General features: G+C 41.9%; 1 protein-coding gene across 1 annotated transcript in view; it reads left to right on the forward strand.

The window, feature by feature from the left end:
• ABLIM1 (actin binding LIM protein 1) overlaps positions 1 to 22,277 on the forward strand; it is a 237,490-nt gene that overhangs the window by 99,254 nt on the left and 115,959 nt on the right. The window contains exons 3-4 of the mRNA XM_067024591.1: positions 8,661 to 8,844; positions 13,101 to 13,210. Coding sequence (XP_066880692.1) covers positions 8,661 to 8,844; positions 13,101 to 13,210 — 294 coding nt within the window. The remainder of the gene's footprint in view (positions 1 to 8,660; positions 8,845 to 13,100; positions 13,211 to 22,277) is intronic.

Raw genomic sequence — 22,277 nt, forward strand, 5'->3', positions numbered from 1 at the left:
CCAGGGTGATGCATTAGCTAATAGTTATTTTTGGTGGAAGCTGCCTCCTCTTATTATTGTTTATGAGTCTCTGTTCAGCTATTTTGAACTCTGGGCGACAGCATGTAGTACTTTGGAGCTACAGGGTATGGTGCTTTCAAACACACTGCTCTGGATTTCAGAGCAGAATCTGATTCAGAGAGACCCCACACTGTAATAGAATTGGGAGTGGTTTGGGAAGATGCTATGTCAAAGTCTACCTTTGTATTTTCTATGATAAAAGGGTTTGAGGACATGAATAGGATAACATCTTGGATGAAATAAAATTCTTTTAAAATTTAGTTGGAGTAGAGGATGGATGAAGAGGATGGGAAGTATGTGATAGTCACAGCGAGGACACACCCATGAAGTGTTTGAGAGCCGCGTCCCCTGCGTCCATCTCAGCCCTGCTTCTGGGCAGCCTAAGAGGAGGCAGGGCTAGTGCTGGCCCGGGCCGGGTAAAACAGGGTTTCACCTGTAAGGCAGAACTTCTAGAGCACATAGCCCTTTTAGGGTATGGAAAAAAGGGAACCTTCGTATGCTGTTGACGGGAATGTAAATTGGTGTGGCCACTATGGAAAACAGTATGGAGGTTCCTCAGAAAACTAAAAATAGATCTACCATAAGATCCAGCAATCCCACTCCTGGGTATTTATCTGAAGGAAACAAAAACACTAATTAGAAAAGATACGTGCACCCATAACTGAATCACTTTGCTGTACAGCAACAATTAACACAACGTTGTAAATCAACTATACGTCAATTTAAAAAAAGAAAGGACACATGCATCCCTATGCTCATTGCAGCATTATTTACAGTAGCCAAAGTATAGATGCAACCTAAATGCCCATCAATAGATGAATGGATAAAAAAAGATGTGATGTGTATACACAATGGAATATTAGCCATAAAAAAGAAAGAAATCTTGCCATTTGCAACAACATGGATGGGCCTGGAGGGCGTTATGCTAAGTGAAATGTCAGACAGAGAAAGACAAATACTGTATGATTTCACTTTTGTGTGGAATCTAAAAACAAAACAAATGAACAAATAGCAAATAACAAAACAGAAACAGAGTCATAGATACAGAGAACAAACAGGTGGATGCTTGGGGGAGGATTGAAGGGGGAGAAGATAAATAGGTGATGGAGATTAAGAGGTACAAACTTCCAGCTGCAAAATAAATGAGTCACCAGTATGAAATGTACAGTGTGGGGAATATAGTCAACAATTATGTAATATCTTCCTGTGGTGACAGATTGTAACTGGACTTATTGTGGCGGTCATTTGGAAATGTATAGAAATATCAAATCACTAAGTTGAGTAACAAGAACTAGCATAGTGGGCTTCCCTGGTGGCACAGTGGTTAAGAATCCACCTGCTGATGCAGGGGACACGGGTTTGATCCCTGGTCTGGGAAGATCCCACATTCTGGTGCAAGTAAGCCCGTGGGCCACAACTACTGAGCCTGCGCTCTAGAACCCACGAGCCACAACTACTGAGCCCGTGTGCCACAACTACTGAAGCCTGCGTGCCTAGAGCCCGTGCTCTGCAAGAAGAGAAGCCACGGAAATGAGAAGCCTGCATGCAGCAACGAAGACCCAGTGCAGCCAAAAATAAAATAAATAAAATAAATTTATTTTAAAAAATAAATGACTAGCATAGTATTGTAGGTCAATTATACTTCAAAAACAAACACACATATTCGTAGAGAAAGAGATCAGACTTGTGGTTACCAGAGGTGGGGGTGGGGGAAGGGGGAGTTGGATAAAGGCAATAAAAAGTTACAAACTCCCAGTTATAAGATAAGTAAGTGCTAGTGATGTAATTAATGTACAACATGATAAATACAGTTAACACTGCTGTGTGTTGTATATGAAAGTTGTTAAAAGAGTGAATCCTGAGTTCTCATCACAAGAAAAATAATTTCTATTTCTTTCATTGTGTATCTATATGAGATAATGGATGTTCACTAAACTTATTGTGATAATCATTTCATGATGTATGTAAATTAGATCACTATGCTGTATACCTTAAATTTGTACAGTGCCGTATGTCAATTATATCTCAATAAAACTGGAAGAAAAAATAAAAATAATGTAAAAAATAAGAAAGAAAGAAGGAAGGAAAGAAGGAAAGAAAGGAAAAGAAAGAAAGAAAGAAAGAAGGAAAGCAAGCACATGGCCCTTATCGCCAGAAATGAGCGGGTGTAACCCAGATCCTGCCAGGAAAAGCCGTCATTTCCCTGGGGCAAGTTCAGAAGGGCTCTTCATGCCCTGTGATGGGCTGACCAGCTGGCAGCGTGCCAGACCACAAAACCAGCACCTGCCCTAGAAAAGAGAAGAAAGAACCCACCTAAGGCTCCAGGCCCCCAATTAGAATTCTTACGTTGCTCAAAACTAAATTGATCATGTTTGCTTGACATCCCTCCCTCTCTCACTAGGATGAATTGATTAAAACACCAGTGAGACCAGCAGAGATGTTCAATCTCCTGATCTAGATGAAGAAAATGTCTCTTGCATTTTACCTCCAAGCAACCTTTGGGCAGAGTTTTCAGTATTACCTATTCTCCTAAATTTCTGGCAGTATGAACTAGTTGACAGATGGAATGGCTCTGAAATGAATTGGTTGCAGCATAAAAAGTAACTGCTGTTTTTAGAAAGTTGAAGAAATAGTTGCTACTACAACCCTTTTCATGCCGCTAGAATACTATGCTGTTTTCACCCTTATTTGACACCTCCATACTTTGTTCCCCTCCTGTTCTGTGGTATTTTTACAACACAAGCAGCTCCTGTTAACGTTTTTTTTAAAGATGTAAGATTTTTAAATGTGCTGTTACTATTTTCACAACTTTTATGTAAAATTGCTTCAATGTACATATTCCTCCTTAACTAGTTAATGGAATTCCTTGGTTTGCAGAGAACGAATTCAACGGTGTAACATCTGCAAGACATATGACTGTTTGTGGTCATGCTTTAGTGTTAACAAAGCAGGCAAGATTCAGGGGGGCCTTGAGTGGGACATGTTTTAAATAACTGATCATAAGAAAGCAATTGATTAATCTCTTTCACTGGCACCTCTATTTTTTTTTTTTAACATCTTTATTGGAGTATAATTGCTTTACAGGAGTGTGTTAGTTTCTGCTTTATGACGAAGTGAATCAGCTATATGTATGCATATATGCCCATATCCCCTCCCTCTTGCGTCTCCCTCCCACCCTCCCTATCCCACCCCTCTAGGTGGTCACAAAGCACCAAGCTGATCTCCCTGTGCTATGCAGCTGCTTCCCACGAGCTATCTATTTTACATTTGTTAGTGTACATATGTCCATGGCGACTCTCTCACTTCGTCCCAGCTTACCCTTCCCCCTCCCCGTGTCCTCAAATGGCAGCTCTATTTTTTTATGAAAGGAATCTGTGCTTTTCCCTGGGCATATGTTAACTTTCAACCAAAGCAAAGACAAATGGAGCATCCAGAGTGCAAAACCTAAATAGAGTCTACTGAAGTTCGACCTTACTAATTGGGATTGTGTGAGCATTTGGATGGGAAAGTTTTACTTTGCGCCACCAGTTAAAAGTATTTGCTAAGCTGTTAATATAAAACAGACCAAAAGATTTTTAAAATTTTTAAAATGTTCACCTTTAGATATTTGTGGTTAAAAAGAGTAACTCCCTTGTCAAAGTGTAGTTTTCAAAAAGTCAAATACATGACTCTCATACAAATATGGAATATGAACATGTACCAGAGATTTAGTCAATTCATTAATGAAGGAAGTAGCAGAATGTAAAGCTGGTTCAAAGGAGAACCAAAGGAATGGGTTTAAAGGCATTCAAGAAAGGATGCTGGGATAAGATGCCAGGGTTAGATATAAAACTGGTTAGCAGTCTAACAGGAGAGTAAATCTGGACAGAAATCATCTGCACATCTACCGGACAAGAATCCACAAGTTATGGTTAATTTTCAAGTCCAGGCTTTTAATTAGTAGTAAAGAGCTTGTCAAACACAGATCCAGTGCCCTGGGTCATGAAATAATTCTGGGTGTGCTGTTAAGACTCCTGCATGACACTGGAGGAACATGCTTCTGTCCTTCACCTTGTTTACAAGGTTTGGATAATTTTCCTTAACATCTTATCATTAAAGTGAGCTTCTACCTGTATAGGCACCAAAAACAGTCAAATTCTTAGAGACAGAAAGTAGAGTGGCGGTTGCCAGGGACTGGGGGAGGGAGGGAGAATGGAGAGTTATTGTTTTATGGGTCCAGAGTTTCAGTTTTGCAAGATGAAAGATGTCCTGTGAAAAGAATAATGCATAGGTACAAAACAAAGAATCGCTTTGCACAAAGCCAGAAGGGATACACTGAAAGAATGATCGGAAAAGAATAATGCATAGAATTTTGAAAAGCTTCACATAGAGGAGGAGACCTTAAAGATGGCGGAAGAGTAAGACGTGGAAATCACCTTCCTCCCCACAAATACATCAGAAACACATCTACGTGTGGAACAACTCCTACAGAACACTTACTGAACATTGGCAGAAGACCTCAGACTTCCCAAAAGAGCGAAGAACAGACGCCCTCAGGCGACCTACTGGCGAGGCGGGGTCTAATCCAAAGCTGAACCCCAGGAGCTGTGCGAACAAAGAAGAGAAAGGGAACTCTCTCACAGCACCATCAGAAGCAGCGGATTAAATCTCCACAATCAATTTGATGTACCCTGCATCTGTGGAATACCTAAATAGACAACGAATCATCCCAAAATTGAAGCAGTGGACTTTGAGAGCAATGCTATATATATATATTTTTTTTTTCCTTTTTATCTTTTTGAGAGTATTTATCTGTATGCTGCTTTGTGTGATATTGTCTGGATAGCTTTCCTTTTACTATTTCTCTTAGGGTTCTGTCTGTCTTTATTTTTTCAGTATACATTTAGTCCTTGTTAAAAAAATAAATAAAAATTAAAAAAAAAAGAAAGATGTCCTGTGGATGCATGGGGGTGGTGACTACACAACTATATGAATGTGCTAAATGTCACTGAACTGTACACTTAAAAATGGTTAAGATGGTCCGTTTTATGTTATGTGTGTATGAGCAAAATTAAATAATTTTTTTAAATGAGCTGACACATAGGTATGTGAAGAAAAAGTTAACAATTCTTCATCCTACGGAGATAACCCATTTAATAACCCTATGTTTGTCTTAACTCACTTTTCCTCGTTCATAAAAACATAAGTAGACTTTTTTAAAAAAGGGATTATTAAAATTCTTTGTGAAATTTTCTCTTTTAACAATATGTCATGGACAGGCCTCTAGGTTACAGATATTGATCTAACCCATTCTTTTAAATACAAACTCCATAGACTGGATGTATCGTAATTTATCCAACTATTGCTCTGCTGATGGAAATTTGAGTTGTTCCCAGGTTTGGGGGTTTTTTTTGGCCAGTACACAAACTGTTATAATAAGGCTGTGTTAATACAGAGAGTGATGCTGAAGGCCAGGACCTGAGTAAAGATGGCAAGAAGGAAGAGGAGGGAAATGGATCAAAGAAATGTTTTCTTGGGAAAATGGACTGGATTTAGTGGACAGTTGAAACTTTTGGTGTAACAGTGGGAGGATGCATAACGCTGCCATTTTATTAAAAGTCAGGGGCTTCCCTGGTGGCGCAGTGGTTGAGAGTCCGCCTGCCGATGCGGGGGACGCGGGTTCGTGCCCCGGTCCGGGAGGATCCCACGTGCCGCGGAGCGGCTGGGCCCGTGAGCCATGGCCGCTGCGCCTGCGCGTTCGGAGCCTGTGCTCCGCAACGGGAGAGGCCACAACAGTGAGAGGCCCGCGTACCGCAAACAAAACCGAAAAGTGGGAATAGCAGAAGGTTTCAGAAGAGACGGCAGAGAAGCCGAGAGGGTCGAGTTTGCTTTGACAATGCTGCGTTCGAGTTAGGTGTGCTGCCTCTGCCCAGCTCGGGGAAGATATCACAGATAAAGACATAGATTTGAGACTCCTTCACATAAAGTCATAGTTGAAGCTCCGAGAGTGGGTGAGACCTGTTCCCAGGGAGGCCTTGTATTCTAGAGGACGGAGGCGACATCCATGGGAGTTGCTTGCATTTAGGGGTCTGGCCAAGGAGACTGAGAAGTTGTGGTCAGAGGAGGAGGAGGAGGAACGGGCAAGTAAAGCCTGGAGAGGGAATAGTCTGAGATTACGTCCCAACTAGTCCAGTCTTAGGAAATGTAATAATGTTAAGCACTCTTAGGTCTGAGCAGTACAGACGTTCCCTCCCGCTGCTTGCTGTGTATGCCTTTCATGACCCCTGCCTCCGTGAGCCCGTTTTCAAACACTGGTTTCCTTGTGTATAAACCACCAGAAACAGTGGTACAGTTTGGTAAGCCAGTTTGGGCCACTGCTTTTAATTTAAGGACTAAGCCAGGTCCTATTGCAAAGGGGCACAGTTTGATTGTAGTTTGGCATCTCTCAGCCGTAATTACAAAGTCATTTTTTAAGGCTATATTAGGTTCATATAAACTAAGACTTTATTATGAAAGGAGAGTATGTGTCAACTTCACAAAACCATGTGAACTAGAGAGGCTGCAGAGGTTCCCTAAGGAAGCAGTGAACACAGGGATTTCTAAAATATTTAGAATTAGCTTTGAAGCTGTCTCAACAATCTGTAGTACCATGATTACCCTATTGCCACCAGATTTTTTTATAAAGGATCTGTGAATTTTTACATTCTGTCTACCTTAGGTGATTGGAAGAGAGACTGAAGGGAATTACTAGCAGTCCAAAATGCCTTATTTTGTTACCTTTCATGGTTTTGAGAAACACCCAAGTGTGGAAGAGTAACTGAGTCATTGGAAGTGCTTGATGCCACTGAGGAGTGAAATCAGTGGGAATTTGCCAAGTTTGAGGCTGGATTCAATTTATAATAATTCAAAAATCGGTTCCCAGTCTTATATCAGATACCATGGTTGGAGGTTCCTAAAGACGAATCAAAAGAAGTGAAGCTGAGGACTCTTACCCATAAAGTGCTTTGTCATCTTGTGGGGAAATAAGAAAGAATACATAGGAAAATATTGAAGAAAAATCTCTAAGGTGTCCTGTGGCCCTCAGGATTGTGTTTATTGTTGTTGAAGGAATTTGCAGGTAGAGTGAGTTTAGTCCATACTTGAGTCCTCTCGACCCACAGGACCATTTGGTAAGGAAAAGGCAGGGGTGGGAGCAGTGGGGGACTGACAGGGTAGGGAGGCAGCAGGTGATGAACGAGCTGGTTTCCAGGTAATGTGATCCCAGTAGGTTTATATGGTGGTCATTTTCAGGCATGACGGACTCAGGCCATCATCTTGGGTTACTTGATTATAAATTGCAAAGAAGGAGGTCATAGCTGTGGAGTGTTGATCTAAACAAAGACAGATGAACACACAGTGGAAAGCTTGTTGTAGGTTCTGCGTCACCTTGAGTATCTTTAGTAGTATGCCATTAGTAGAGACTGCTAAGTGAGGGTTGGGGCAGTAAGATTCCGTCAGAATCTTACTGTGCTCAACACTAGTTCATCTAGGTGCGTTCTTGTGTCATGGGAACTTACCATGTGTTCCAGTAGGTCCTTAGGAAAGCAATTTAGTGACTGAACTCACCTCGTCCCTACCCCAGCTGAGTGCCCATACCAACTGCTTGCAGGAGTAATCAGGACAAATCCTGGATTCTTTGCCCAAGGCCCTGACTTGTATAGGCGTCATCCAACCTTGGGAATGGAGAGGTTAAGAATGGAGATTTCCAGCTTTGGTGTTGCTTCCCAGTCACTTGGCAGTGGAAAATCTTTACTCGCAGAGGCCGCTTTGGCTTTATTTTTGGACCAGTTGCTGAGTCCTGCTCTGGTCTTGCCTGAACATGCAGACCTGGAATCCCAGGACCTGCTTTTTTTTGCACCATCTCCATAATTCACAGCTGCACAGTTTTGAAAGAGACGCCAAAATCCAGACACAGCAAAGCAGCCTCTTTTGCGTGTGCTGAGGTCCTGAGTGACAGTTTTATCTTGGACATGTTCCCTTTTCTTTCCTCTTCTGCTTGTTCATTTTTATCTCTCTCTGTAATATATAAATAATGGACTTATCCTATTTACTGCACAAAGAGAAAATTAAACGTCTGAATTGTTTAGAACTATGGGAAAGTATTTCCAGAGTGTGAAAAAATAGACACTGGACATTTCAGCTTTTGGTGTAGTGGGAATTTATTACTCAGCTCAGTAACAGTTTTGCTCCAAACCAAGCAGTTGTGTGGGCAAGCAGTGCTTTCCTGAATAGCACTGCAAGAGACAGTTTTGTTCATATTTGAGACCGCGTGAACCAAAGGTATCTTTCCATCAAAGACTGATTATCTCTGAATCTTAGACATATCACAGAAGCTGTGGAGCCCTAGCCAATGGATTTTACTTGCATGAGATATTGCATAGCTCCCAAAGGGGACGGAAGCAAAAAGGGGAGGGAGGCAAGAGAGAATCAGAGCCCAACAATAAATAGCTCTTTGTACCAGTCCCCCCCTCCCAAACCCCATACTGCTGAGATCATAGAGTAAGTTAGCAGCATGCGGTAGAAGGCACTGCTGCCCAGCAGCTTGGCAGATGATGACCAGATGTGAACTTGTCTGTCCACAGTGTGTGGCTGTGACCTGGCCCAAGGGGGCTTCTTCATAAAGAACGGAGAGTATCTCTGCACCCTGGACTACCAGAGGATGTATGGCACGCGCTGCCATGGCTGCGGGGAGTTTGTGGAAGGAGAGGTGGTTACCGCCCTGGGCAAGACCTACCATCCCAACTGCTTTGCTTGTACGATCTGCAAGTAAGTGTGGCTTTCCCCAACAGAGCAGCGCTGGGTTCTGCTGTCAAAGCTTGGAATGTGCGCTTTGCTCTTGAGTTGTACTTAGTCTTTTTTTTTTTTTTTTTTTTTTTTTTTTAGTATTTATTTATTTTGGCTGTGCCTGGTCTTAGCTGTGACACATAGGATCTTTTAGTTGCAGCATGTGGGATCTAGTTCCCCGAACGGGGATCGAACCCGGGCCCCCTGCATTGGGAGCGTTGAGTCTTAACCACTGGACCACCAGGGAAGTCCCTTGAGTTGTACTTAGTCTTAAAATATCTTTTCTTTAAAAAAAAATTTTTTTTATTGAAGTACAGTTTGATTTACAATGCTGTGTTAGTTCCAGGTGTACAGCAAAAGTTATACAAATGTACACATACATCTTTTTCATATTCTTTTCCATTATAGATTATTACACGATACTGAATATAGTTCCCTGTGCTATGCAGTAGGACCTTGTTGTTTATCTATTTTATATATAGTAGTTTGTATCTGTTAATCCCAGACTCCTAATTTATCCCCCCCCTCCTGTCCCCCATGGTAACCATAAATTTGTTTTCTTTCTATGTCTGTGAGTCTATTTCTGTTTTGTAAATAAATTCATTTGTATCAATTTTTTTAGATTCCACATATAAGTGATATCATATATTTGTCTTAAAATATTTTTTCTGATGCACCTTTAGATGTTTTTATTTTCCTAGTGTGTTATCAGGCTTAGTCAAAAAGTAATTTACTTAGGAAACTTGATATGTGATATCCTCCACTAAATAATGTGACCGATTTTAAGTACCTTGAAACCAAATCTAAAAGCAGCTCTAGATCCTGAGACATTTTGAGAAATGGAAACATGGGAGGAAACGGCATAAATGCTTGGAAAGATGAAGCTTATTTGGAAGTATCAATTCTTATCACATGGAGCTTATTTGGAAGTATCAGTGTGTGGGCGTGGGTGTGTAAAATAGTTGCATTTGCTCTATAACCAGGGAGAGCAAACTGCCCCATGGGCCAAATTAGACCCAATACCTGTTTTGTAAATAAAGTTTTATTGGAACACAGCCATGCCCATTTGTTTATGTATTGTCTATGGCTGGTTCCAAGTGACAGTGGCAGAGCTGAGCGGTTGTGACAGAAACCTTATGATCTGCACAGTCTAAAAAAATATTTACAATCTGATCTTTCAGGGAAAAAGTTGCCAACCCCTCCTCTGTATCATCCACCAAGGTTAGATCTTTACTGCACAAAGCAGCTTGATTAAAATGATCAGCCAGAGAGAAGAAGGAAACTGTGTGAAGTGTGAGTGGAAAATGTGGTTCATTGTTGTTGTGTTTTGAGTGCTACACGTTACAGAATTTACAATGGGTTCGATTCCTATAATGAGGAGACTCACCAATAAAGGATCAGCTACTTAATTGACCCATACTAATCAGGCTATCCCATGCCTTTTGGAATGGTGTTGAGTCTGTGTGCTCCATTTTGCTATGCCTTTGTAAAAACTACAGTTCAGTTCAGTTTGTTTTGTTTTTCAGCATTTCATGTTTCTAGGCCAGAGAAATGTAAACTCTAGAAGGGTAAATATGATTTTGTATAATTAATTAACAAGATAATACACATGGATAAATTGTAATAAGATTTAGATGAAATATTCATAATCAAATTATTTTAATAACTTTATATAACTAGTAGCCCATTTTAAAATTGTATATATTTTTAAATCATAAGTTAAAAATTCTGGGTTAATGAGCTGAATTTTTTTCTGTATTTAATCAAAAGCAAAGCTTCCTCTTGACCTCTCCTTTTTCAGGCTGTAGCTCACAGCCTGGTTAAGAGCCTGGGCTGGCGTTCGGGAGACCCGAGTTCTGGTCCTGCTTCCTGGGCTGATTTGAGACCTATGCGAGCTAACTTTTCCACAGCAATTGTCTCATCTGTAAGGTGAGAGGCTGTGAACTGCATACAAGTGATTCCCCAAACCTGGATGGTCACTGGAATCCCCTAGGGAGGGTCTCTTTAAAAATGTCCATTTCTAGCCTTTCTCCCTCCTAACTCTCATGATGATTTAGTAGTTTCTGACGGGTTACCAAGGAGGAGGAGACTCAGTGAGGTTGGAAGGCGCTGGCCCAGGTAAATTCCAAGAGCCTTCCTGATCTTGGCCCTCAGAGATCATTGCTTCAGGTTGGTAATGGACAAACATTTATCAGCTGTAGCGCTGTCCCTGCATGTTTGAGCCAGCAGAGAGGTGCCCACTATTGCTGCTCTAGTGCTGCTGGATGATGCCAGTTTCCTCTGAGGAGGCTACCTTTATAGTTTACAAATTACATTCATGTAGGAATTAATTTAACCCTCTGAGCAATTCTGTGAAGTCATCAGGAATTAGTAGCCCTACTTATGAGTGACTTTGAGACTCAGAGTGTAAGGGATTTTCCCAGTCCCACATATCTAAGGCCAAGATTTGAACTCAGGTGTTCTGACTCTAAATCCAGTTCTCCTTCTATTACAGACATTCAGGCAAATATCAGAAGGAAGTGAACCCATATGGGCAGAGGACGTAGGGAAATGAAGAGGGGGGTCATTTATGAAATAACAAAATTCAAAATTCAGAAGACCTGGTCACATTGTTGAGAACTGGACTCTGGTTTGTCCCATGGTGGATCTGTGTGGGATTCAAGTTTAAAAATAGAAGCTTAGATCAGATGCAGGGCCTGGACTAGGGTGAAGCCAGGGAGGCTCCTGGGCACACAGTTTAAAGGGGTGCTTACCCCCAGGTCACGCGGTACTCCTGACAGTGGGGGCCTCCTTAGATGCTTTGCCTCAGGTGCCGCGCTGCCCTCACCCTGGTCCTGGCCCTGATGAGAGGCAAAGAACCTGAGCTTATTGTGTCTGTGGACCCTTCACCCCCTGAGGGCCTCCTTACAGAGCAGATTGGAGGCTTGCTTGGTTTTACTTAATAAGTGTGAAGCGATAGGCCTGTTGGTATCCACCGGAGTGTGACTTTGATTATTAAAGACAGAGCAAGTTCTGAGTTGGTGGATACCACCTGCACCTGCCTGTGGCTTGGTCTCCCTAGCTGGTCAATCCACACAAGTTGCTTAACCTCTCTGGGCCTTATCTGAGCAATGGAAAGCAACACGGCACCAGGAGAGGAGAGGAGAGGAGAGAACACCTCAACTCAGCACTTCTACAATTTGGCAGTGTGAGAGTTTCAAACTCTCCTTGGTGACTGGCCACAAGCACATTTGGGAGTTCAGTCCAGATTTACTATCTGTGCGTACATTATGGTTAATCACCAACTGTTAGGCAGCCGAAGGGCAACGTAAAGCAGCTGTGAACGTAGAACATGTCCAGAAGCTTGAATTTGTTCTTAAGAAATTGCTTCTGACTCAGACGTGTGGGGATGTTTGGCTTATGAGTTTCAAATTTCCTGAATGACAAAATCACACATTTGAAAACTCATGATGAAGATCATTGGCAAATTGGTCAGTTGCAAGAAAGTAGGCGTGGAAACTGTCATATGGCTATTAATGAATGGCTTTTTTTAAAGCTATCTGCCTGCTGAACTGGGGGCAGAAGAAACTGATAGCGTACCTGAGGAAGAGGCAGTGTTTTTGCAACGTGTGCTGTTAGTGATGAATATCTAACGTGAAAGGAAAATATCATTCTGAAAAGAAGCTAATACTAATTTTTAAACAGGTATTTACGAAGATGCTAATCTTTGTATTTCTCCACGTTTATAAGGGACTGGGTCCCGAGCACTGTGAGATATTTAGTTCGCCCATTCAGACGTCCAGGACAAAGTCTAACTCAGCATAATCACCACATTGGTCCAGGGAACTTAAAGAGTTAATGCTTGACCTGTAACCAGTTCTCTTGGGGAAGGGCCTTAAGCTTGAATAGGAATCCATGGCATTTAAAATATTTCTTCATGGAGGTGTTTCCATTTGGAAAACGGAAAATTTTCCTGTGTGTGCCCCGCTAGGTGACTTGTTGGAACATCCCTCCACTAATGAGTGGAGGTGAATGGTATCATTTTCCTGTCTGGTTGCCCGGAGAGGCCGCGCATTCTCCTTTCCTCTCAAAATGAGGCACGTTTGTGTGTTTGTTGGGACGGGCTCCAGCTGGCTGGCTGGCTTCAGGCTGCTCCTCCGCGAAGCAATGAATTGGCACCGGAGGCCAGCAAAGCAGGAGGGAGGAAGAGGAATGAGATTGCTGCAATAACCTTGAGGGCAATGTCTTTCTGTCTCCAGGCGCCCGTTTCCACCCGGTGACCGAGTCACGTTCAATGGGAGAGACTGCCTTTGCCAGCTCTGTGCACAGCCGATGTCTTCCAGCCCTAAAGAAGCCTCCTGCTCTGGCAGTAAGTGCCCCGGCCACCTGTTCACATGAATTCCTTCATTCCTCAAGGGGAGCTTAGGCAAGGTACCTTCCTTTTTGAGAAGCTCTGGTAGCAGGAGCCAAGAGTAGGCCTATCTAAGGCATTTTCGGTTGTAAAACGTGATGCGTGGAGAAGCCTTCACTGAAACCCATGCAGTGAGAAGCATCTCCCTTATTTCAAAAGGACAGAAATAGAATTGGACATCACACCGTGTATTTCGATAGTAAATGAAGGAAAAAGAATTATAAACTGTTACATCAGAAACGCGCCTCTCTGGTCATGGAGGTTAAGCTGTGAGAGCCTTTGGTGGTGATGTGATTGATGTCTCTGTGTATTAAAAAAGCTATCCCCACTGTACCTTGGGCAAATGTGGTGCTTATTATTTACTCTTAAGTAATTCTTTATTCTTTATCACCCTTAAGTATTCGTCATTCGCCTGGAGGGTTTCTGACATTTATTCATTGAACAGATAATTTGCTGAGCACGTACAATGTGTGTGTCATTCACACTAGAGATACAGGCGTGGACAGAACATACTCAGAATCCTCGGGAAGCTTATGTTTTAGTAGGAGCAGGTAGACAGTGAATGCATGTACCAAAATATCTAATACGTGAAGAAAATTAAAGTAGGAAGAAAAAGCAGGGCAATGGGTCTGTGTTTGTATGGGGCAATCAGGGAGACCACTCTAAAAAAGCGTCACCCAAGGTGAGACTGGGAGAAAGTATGGGACAAGCTATCCATACCTCATGGGATTGGTAATTCTTGTTGACAAGGCTTGTCTGACCTGTGTGACTCCGAAGAACACCAACTTCCTTCCAAATAAAAATAGTAGCCAATTGCAGTATTTCTTGTAGTAAATAACATTGGGTAGGTCAGTTCACTCTGAAGTGAGAGAGATTCTGAACTCAGGACAGCAAGCAAGGAAGCTCTCCTTCCCTCTCTTTCCTGGGGCGTTAGCACATGGACTAGAGGTTTGCCTCGGTTTCTGTGGACTGTGCCCGTCCTCAGAGAACAAATGCCTTTAAACCCTGCCAGTCTCAGCACAGAAGAATGAGATAAGCCCCTTCTGCTCTGGAGGAATTTCTTGTAATTTATAATAGCACTTCCAAATCCTCCTGTTAAAGTTGAAGAGTTATACCTGTTAAAAATAAGAATGTTATGACCAAAAGTATTTACATAGAAATTGGATTTTGACCACTGGGAGGAAAGAAGAAAATAAATTATTAGTGCATCTTATTCAACACACGTGATCAGATCCTTAGCGTGTGGAATTTATATGCCCTACTAATAAATAACAGCAGCCTGGGTCGGATAAGGGCTACAGAACAGGACACTATCCTAGACCCCTAATAGGGTTTCAAGTCCCTCACTGTGCTTACCTACTCTGCCCCATGCAGGTCATTGGGAAGGTGACCTAGGTTGAGAATAGGTACCCCTTGCTTGAGAGGACTTGCTTTGAAAGTGTGTTACCAAAAAACTATGCAGGAATTCTTCAGTCTAGTTAAGAAAAAGAGGATGTTATGAGTCCCAGGATAGGATGACGATCTATAACAGAAGATCATGTCCATAGGCCTATTATAGGACTGGCTGCATCCTCAAATTCAGTGGAGTCCTTTAGTCCAACTATCTTTCTTCATAGGTGAGGATATTGCAGCCCACGAGGATATTGAAGGTCACACAAGCTATCCAATAATAAGGTAGGGTTAGAGGCAGGGCTTCTGACTCTGAGTTTGGGGCTGTCTTTTTATTTCATCTAATACTCCTCATTGTTTGGTTTAAGAAACAGAAGGAGGGGGCTTCCCTGGTAGCGCAGTGGTTGAGAATCCGCCTGCCGATGCAGGGGACACGGGTTCGTGCCCCGGTCCGGGAAGATCCCACATGCCGCGGAGCGGCTGGGCCCGTGAGCCATGGCCACGGAGCCTGTGCTCCGCAATGGGAGAGGCCACAACAGTGAGAGGCCCGCATACCGGAAAAAAAAAAAAAAAGAAAGAAACAGAAGGAGGATATTTTTAAAGGCTTCCAGTCCTCTTCCTCCGTGTACTTTGGAAGCATATTTCCTAATCATAGCTCCACCAAAATGGTTATTCCAATTTTTATTAAACATTGTTTTGCTTTATCTATATTTTCTTTTTTATGTGACATAGTTGTTATGCACATTAAAAGGAAATTAAAATTCTAAGTATAAAAATGTATCAGACCAGGGCTTCCCTGGTGGCGCAGTGGTTGAGAATCCGCCTGCCGATGCGGGAGACACGGGTTCGTGCCCTGGTCCGGGAAGATTCCACATGCCGCGGAGCAACTGAGCCCGTGAGCCATGGCCGCTGAGCCTGCGCGTCCGGAGCCTGTGCTCCGCAACGGGAGAGGCCACAACAGTGAGAGGCCCGCATACCGCAAAAAAAAAAAAAAAAAAAAAATGTATCAGACTCAAATTCATTAAATTTCTAATGCTAGATTTAACGATTATTGCGTATGTGCAAATTGTTGGACCAAATCATATTTTCTCCTTTGCTCCCGATGGATGAAATCCCTTTTCTCTCTGCAGCTGCTTTGGTCAGAACATTTTTATTTTCAACAAGTACTTGTCTGTTTAGATAAGTACTCAAATAGCATTTCTGGGGCATGTGGGTGTGGGTGTCTGTCAAAAAGAGAGCTCTTATATATGGATACACACATGCAAAATACCCAAAGGAGGCAGGCACACAAATACAAGAGCAAGTGAATTTTCAGCAAGTTTCTGAAATTCATTGGAGCGTAATTAGAAAACACTTGGTTATTCTTTGTAATTCTTTAAGAAATGCCCGATATTTAAAAACTATACTGATGTTACTTTGATTCTTATTTTTTTTTTTAAATGTAACTTGGCAAAGCTTCCTAAAGAAAAGCAAATAATGAAACTTTTCTTTGGTAATGTTCACAGTGTTGGTGAAATAATCAGAGCCAAGGTGCTCTTTTTTCTTTGAAATGTTCTTTCACAAATGAGTTTGCTCTTCTGAACCGAAATTTTATTTCACGTTCTGTGGCTGGTTTTCCATAATCACTGCATAGGAGGTGAAGACAGTGTGAGAGGGAGAGAAGAAGTGAGGAGTGGCCAATGGAAGCAAGTCAATGATGTGATGAGAATTAACACAAAATAGGCTCTGTTTGAGCTTACTCAGCAGAGGTACAATTTCAGCCTCTCAGCGGCCACCATGTCTGTGTTGCTCTAATTTAGGGACACGTCCCAGCAGAGTACCTGTGATGTCTTGGGTACTCTGCTTGGTGCTTTCTTCCACATTACAATAACTCTTCTCACCTTTATTTTATTTTCTTCTTAAAACATTTGCATAGTACTCCCTGTGATCAGGCACTGTGTAGCTGTTGTACAAATTTTAACTCATTTAATCTTCAAAACCACCCTATAGGTTGGTACTAAAACTATCCTCTTTTCACAGATGAAGAAACAAAGGGCCATAGAGGTTAAATAATTTGCCCAAGGTTACACAATGGTAGAGCTGGGATACAAACCCAGGCTCCAGATGCCATGTTACTGTCCTGGATATTTATTTCACAATGTAGGTATCACTCTCTGATTTCCAAAGATGGGGGTGGTGCTGAGCCTTGGAGCAGTGACCTGACTTGTCTGCGGATTTACTCGAGTGTCTGCCTGCAAGGGCTGTGTGCTTTCTACGTGCCTCAGTTGCCTCCCTGGTGTAGCAAGGTTTGGTGAATAGAAACCATCAGGAAGTTATTCATAGAAACAAACTACCTCAATTAAAGATTATTGCCCTTGAATTAGTAAAAACTGTTGCTGCACCCTATAACATGGAGATAATCGTAAACATTGACTCACGGGGTTACAATGAACAATAATTAAACTGCTTTTATAATTGATTAAATAAAAATCAATTGCCCAGGTCTAGCTGATTCATACTTTAGAAATAAAAATGTATGTCCAGAAAGCATGATGCTCTCCTAGAGGTTTATGGACACTCCTTTAAGGCCTAACTTCACTCCATTCTTCATGTATCTGCCAGTAATCGAGGGACTGATTCTTGTGGGGTACGGAGCCACGTGAGGGGGAGTCTGCGTGGGACAACCTAGAGGGTAGGGAATCGGGTTTGGATGTTGCTTCCTGCACGGCTCTGGTCTATTTCAGGCATCCGAACAGAAGTGGGTTGCTGTCTACGATCACCCTTTCCATTTCAGAGGGTGTCTGACTAGTGTCTGATTGTGTGTGGGTCTGGCAGACTGATGCGATGAACACCCCCCCACACATACATCCAAACCCATCTTCCTCTCCTTTACTCCCTCCGTACAGCATTGCCATGGTTCCAACTGCAACTGGAACTCCTAAGGTATTGGGGCAAATGCTCTGCTTGGACTGAATTTAAATCACTTCAGATAAACAGTCATGTGCATGTTTTCAAAGGGGAGGAAGAATTTTTCAATGCTCTTACTTTTCTATTTGGTGCAATAGCTTTTAATAGTTGCAAGATAATTTTTCTTTTATCTATGTTCTCTCTCAAAAAAACATTTGCCGGTTGAGTGGGATTGTCTGCTGAGGCACCTACAATAGGTGGAGTGGTGACGATCTGACGCTGGCATCTGACTGCCTGGGTCAGGTCTGGCTCTAGCCATCTCCTGACCTCTCCATCCTCTATGTCCTCTTCCGTAAAATGGGATGGCAATAGGTACCTACCTCGTAGGATTAAATAAGTAAATAGATAAAAGTACTGACTACTTATAGAATAAAAACTTACTGTTCAGGCATTGACTTCTGAATTTTTGTGTAGGACAATCTTTGCTTTGTGTGACTGTGCTTTTTTTCACTCTACCGTTCATGGTGGCTGTCTTTTCTGTTCATTTGATATTTTCCACCAATATGTAAAACCAGTGAAGGCAGGAACACGTGCTCACGTACAACCCATGGATTGTTGGGTTTTGACTCATGGTGATGGGTTTTGTGGCAAGGTCTTCAAAACAGATCAGCCCCACCTTCTTGAGACACTTTCTTCCAGTAGGATGGGATGGCAGAGGAGGCTTGGCGGGCCTCTGCTGAAGAGTGTGGGTTCTGGACAGGTTGATGGCTGGTTCTTATTCCAGTTCTACCACATACAGGCTGTGTGGCCTTGAGAACTCAATCTCTGCCAGCGTTTCTTTGCCTATAAAATGGCAAACAGTAATAGTTCCTTTCTCATTGGGTTGTGGTGGGGGTCATATAAGTAAAGTACTTAAAAGATTCATGATGCCTAATAAGCTCATCCAAATGTTAACCATTGTTCTTTAAGGAAGTTACGAGACTAGAACTTGAGCTTAGAGATAATTTAGAATCAGAAAGGAACAGAAGAGGAGAGCGTAGCATACTGGTTTCAAATGTGGGCTCTACGTTTCAGAGTGCTTGGGTTTGACTCCTGGTCCTGCTTCTTCCTAGCCATGAAGTCATGGACAAGTTATTGGATGTCTCAGAACCTTCATGCTGTCATCTGAAAATCAGAAAATAGCTACTCCTAAGGGTTGTTATGGGAATTAAATAAGATACTACTACATGGGAGGACAGTCTAAAGGTGGGGAGGGTACTTGTAAAAACAGCACGGGGGAACCCAAAAAGAACAAAGGCTTTGTTCTTCCACGTCCTGAGAAGAAAAGCTGGAAAGTTAGAGTAAGGGTGCCAGGTCTCTGGAGGCTTTGAGGAGTTTGGCAATGTGGAGCTTGGCCTAACCTGGAGGACAACCGGATGAAAACAATGTTCTAGAAAGATGAAGGTGGTAATGGCAATAGTGGTGTGCAGAATCAGTGATTGGACATCAGTGATCAGAGCTGGGGAGACCATTGGCTGTGGGTACAGGTAATGGCTGTGAGAAAAGGTGAGGAAGATGAATGAAAGGACTATGTCAAAGAAAGATATGGATGTCATTCATTCATTCAATGAGCATTTCTTTGAGCACCTACTGTGTTCCTGGCACCAGCCAAATTCTTTACTGCACAGTTAACATCATGTATTACGGTGATACATTTGTCACAGTTAAAAAACCAACATTGGTACATAATGTGTTGCATTTTAATTTTTTAAATGTGTGCCCACCTCCACTACCAAGTTAATGAACTCATTAAAGATAAGGACCCTGCTGTCTTTCTCTCTTATACAAGGTCTAGCACATAAAGCCCTAGATAAACATTCCAGAAATTGAATCAAAGCCATCTTTATCTCTAAACAGAGCTAATAACAATCTTCTCTTTTTAAATGGGTTTAAGTGTTCATTGTAAAACAATACAAATTTTACAGAAAAGTACAAAGAAGGAGATGAAAATCACCCGAAATCTCATCACAATGAGATTACCGCTATTAACATTTTGGTGGACATGCTTCTGGATTTTGCTCTAAGTGCTATAGACACATGTACAACTTCGCATATATTCTTCCCATAGCATTTTGGTTATGCGTCTTCTCATCAAACATCATTTGTTCTTTTGAGTGTCACACAAAAGATTGAAAGCTTTGACTTTGCTTAGGCTCCCTGGCTACAGGGCCACCTCACAGGTGTCCCAGTCAAAGCTGTGCTTTGCATTTCTGTTGTGACAGTTATTACCACAAAGCTCCCCTAGCTCTTTGCATCTTTTTCTCTCCGACCAGACTATGAGCTACCTAATGACAAGCTCTCTCTTTTTTTTTTTTTCCCTAAGAAAAGCACTGTGCACACAGCAAGTACATGAATGTCCATTTAGTGGGTAAATTGATGCCATCCCAGGAGAGCCTTTCAGGTAATAAATCTCAGCTCCCAGGTCTGGAATGCTGAGTTCTGAATGCTACTTGAATGACGATGGTGACAATGGCTTTTGTGGTTCTGTAAAATTACATAGTACAGCTTGGGTGCATGAGGACAAGGTGTAGTGGCATGTTTAAACATTCATTTTCTCATCTTATTTACAAGTCTTCCCTCTTGTTTAATAAAAGGGGAAGGAACTATGGCTTTAGATAATTTGGCTGATGACAGCATCACAAGGTTTTTTTGTTTTTGTTTTTTTTTCCAGTAGAGGTGTCAGGGAATGTATCTCCCAACTTTGAGTGTGAGGTTAGAGAGGCCTCACCTCTCTGGGCACTTAGGTGCCAGCCCCTGGCCTGGAAGGACAGGATCTAACCTGACATGGCAGTTTCCAATATTGCTCTACTGGGTACAGATTAGACTGTTGAGAGAGTTTGGAATTGACATAGTAGCCAAAGATTCATTGCAGGAGGACAAGGTATGTCGCAAAAAGGAACATTAATATTTCGATTTTTCAGACTGAAACCTGTTACAATTATGAGTCAGACATAAAGATCCCAGAGTGACATATCTTTTCACTTAACCAGAACCTGGATTATCTCGGTTGCAAGAAAGGAAGAAAAGTTCCCGCCTTATAGGGAATGGGTCCAACTAAGGTACAAAAAGGGAAAATGGGTACAAAAAAATGTTTCAGTGGTTGGCAAGTTAGTGGTATTTTGTTATTTGCTGTTTTCATTTCACTAGATACGTCTTTTATGTAATAAGACCCACACCTTCTGACAACTTATCAGTAAAACTAGAATTTTAATGATTGGAAGAGTGGTTATTCCCCAGTTTAATTTTTCAGCAGCAGTAAAGATTTAGCTGTTCAAAGGACTGCTGTGTATCTCTATAGTTGGATATTCCTATAGACTGTCCTCAGAGGGATACTGAGAAATTACTCTTAGGGCTTTTCTCCAGAAGAAAGGGAGCAGTAGCAGGGAGATAGGGAAGGAAAGGAATTATTTTTACTACATGAAAAAAAAAAAGTTTAACTAGGTATATGTATTACCTATTTAAAACCAAAGCACATCAAAAATAAAAATAATGTTAAATTTAAAAAATAAAAAAAAAGGGACTTCCCTGGTGGTGCACTGGTTAAGAATCCACCTGCCAATGCAGGGCACATGGGCTCAAGCCCTGGTCTGGGAGGATCCCACATGCTGTGGAGCAGCTAAGCCCGTGCACCACAACTATTGAGCCTGTGCTCTAGAGCCTGCGAGCCACAACTACTGAGCCCGTGTGCCACAATTACTGAAGCCCACGTGCCTAGAGCCCATGCCCTGCAACAAGAGAAGCCACCGCAATGAGAAGCCCATGTACCGCAACGAAGAGTAGCCCCTGCTCACCGCAACTAGAGAAAGCCCGTGCGCAGCAACGAAGACCCAACGCAGCCAAAAATAAATAATATAAATAAAAATAAATTTATAAAAAAAAAACCAAAAAAATCAGTAAATAAATAAATAAAAGGCCCATTCCAGACTGAAGTCTCACTGCAGTTTGCCCTTGCTGTGACCTTCAGTTGTGTATGTATTAAGTGACTGGTCACATGAGGAAAGTACTGAAACTGACATTCTACCCTTTCTTTTCTTCTTTCTATCTTTGGAATAGAGTCAATGAGCTGATGTTGGCTAATGAGTACTGGATCTGAGAAACTGACGTAAAACTCAAGTATGATTTCCTCTTTGGCAAGAGCCCGGTTTGCTGGGTGACCATAGCCAGTTAAAGATTTATCATGAAACTCCTCACCAGGTTAAAGTTTACAACTTAATTAAGGAAATCAGTGTAAGGGCAAACCTTCTTGGTACAGGTTTTTTTGACTGAAACTCACACAACATAAAATTAACCATTTTAAAGTGAATGTTTAAGTACCTTCACAACATTGTCCAACCACCACTTCTATTTCCAAAACATTTTCATCACCCCGAAAGAGAACGCTGTACCCATTAAACAGTTACTCCCAGCTCACCCCGTCTCCCAGCCCCTAGGAACTACCAATCTGCTTTCTGTTTCTGTGTATTCACTATTTCGGACATTTCACATAAATGGCATCATACAAGGGTGGCCTTTTGTTTCTGGCTTCTTCCACTTAGCATAATGTTTTCAAGGCTCATCCATATCGTAGCATGTGTCAGAATTCCGTCCATTCAATTCCTGCTTAATAGATTCATAACCAATTAATGGAGAGGAAAGGTAAACAATCTGGCTCCTTTTAATAAAATTTCCTATTCAGATCCTGGTCATAAATATGAGAAAAAACACACCCAAT

This window comes from Kogia breviceps, chromosome 2, assembly GCF_026419965.1.
Source record: "Kogia breviceps isolate mKogBre1 chromosome 2, mKogBre1 haplotype 1, whole genome shotgun sequence".
NCBI lineage: Eukaryota > Metazoa > Chordata > Mammalia > Artiodactyla > Physeteridae > Kogia > Kogia breviceps.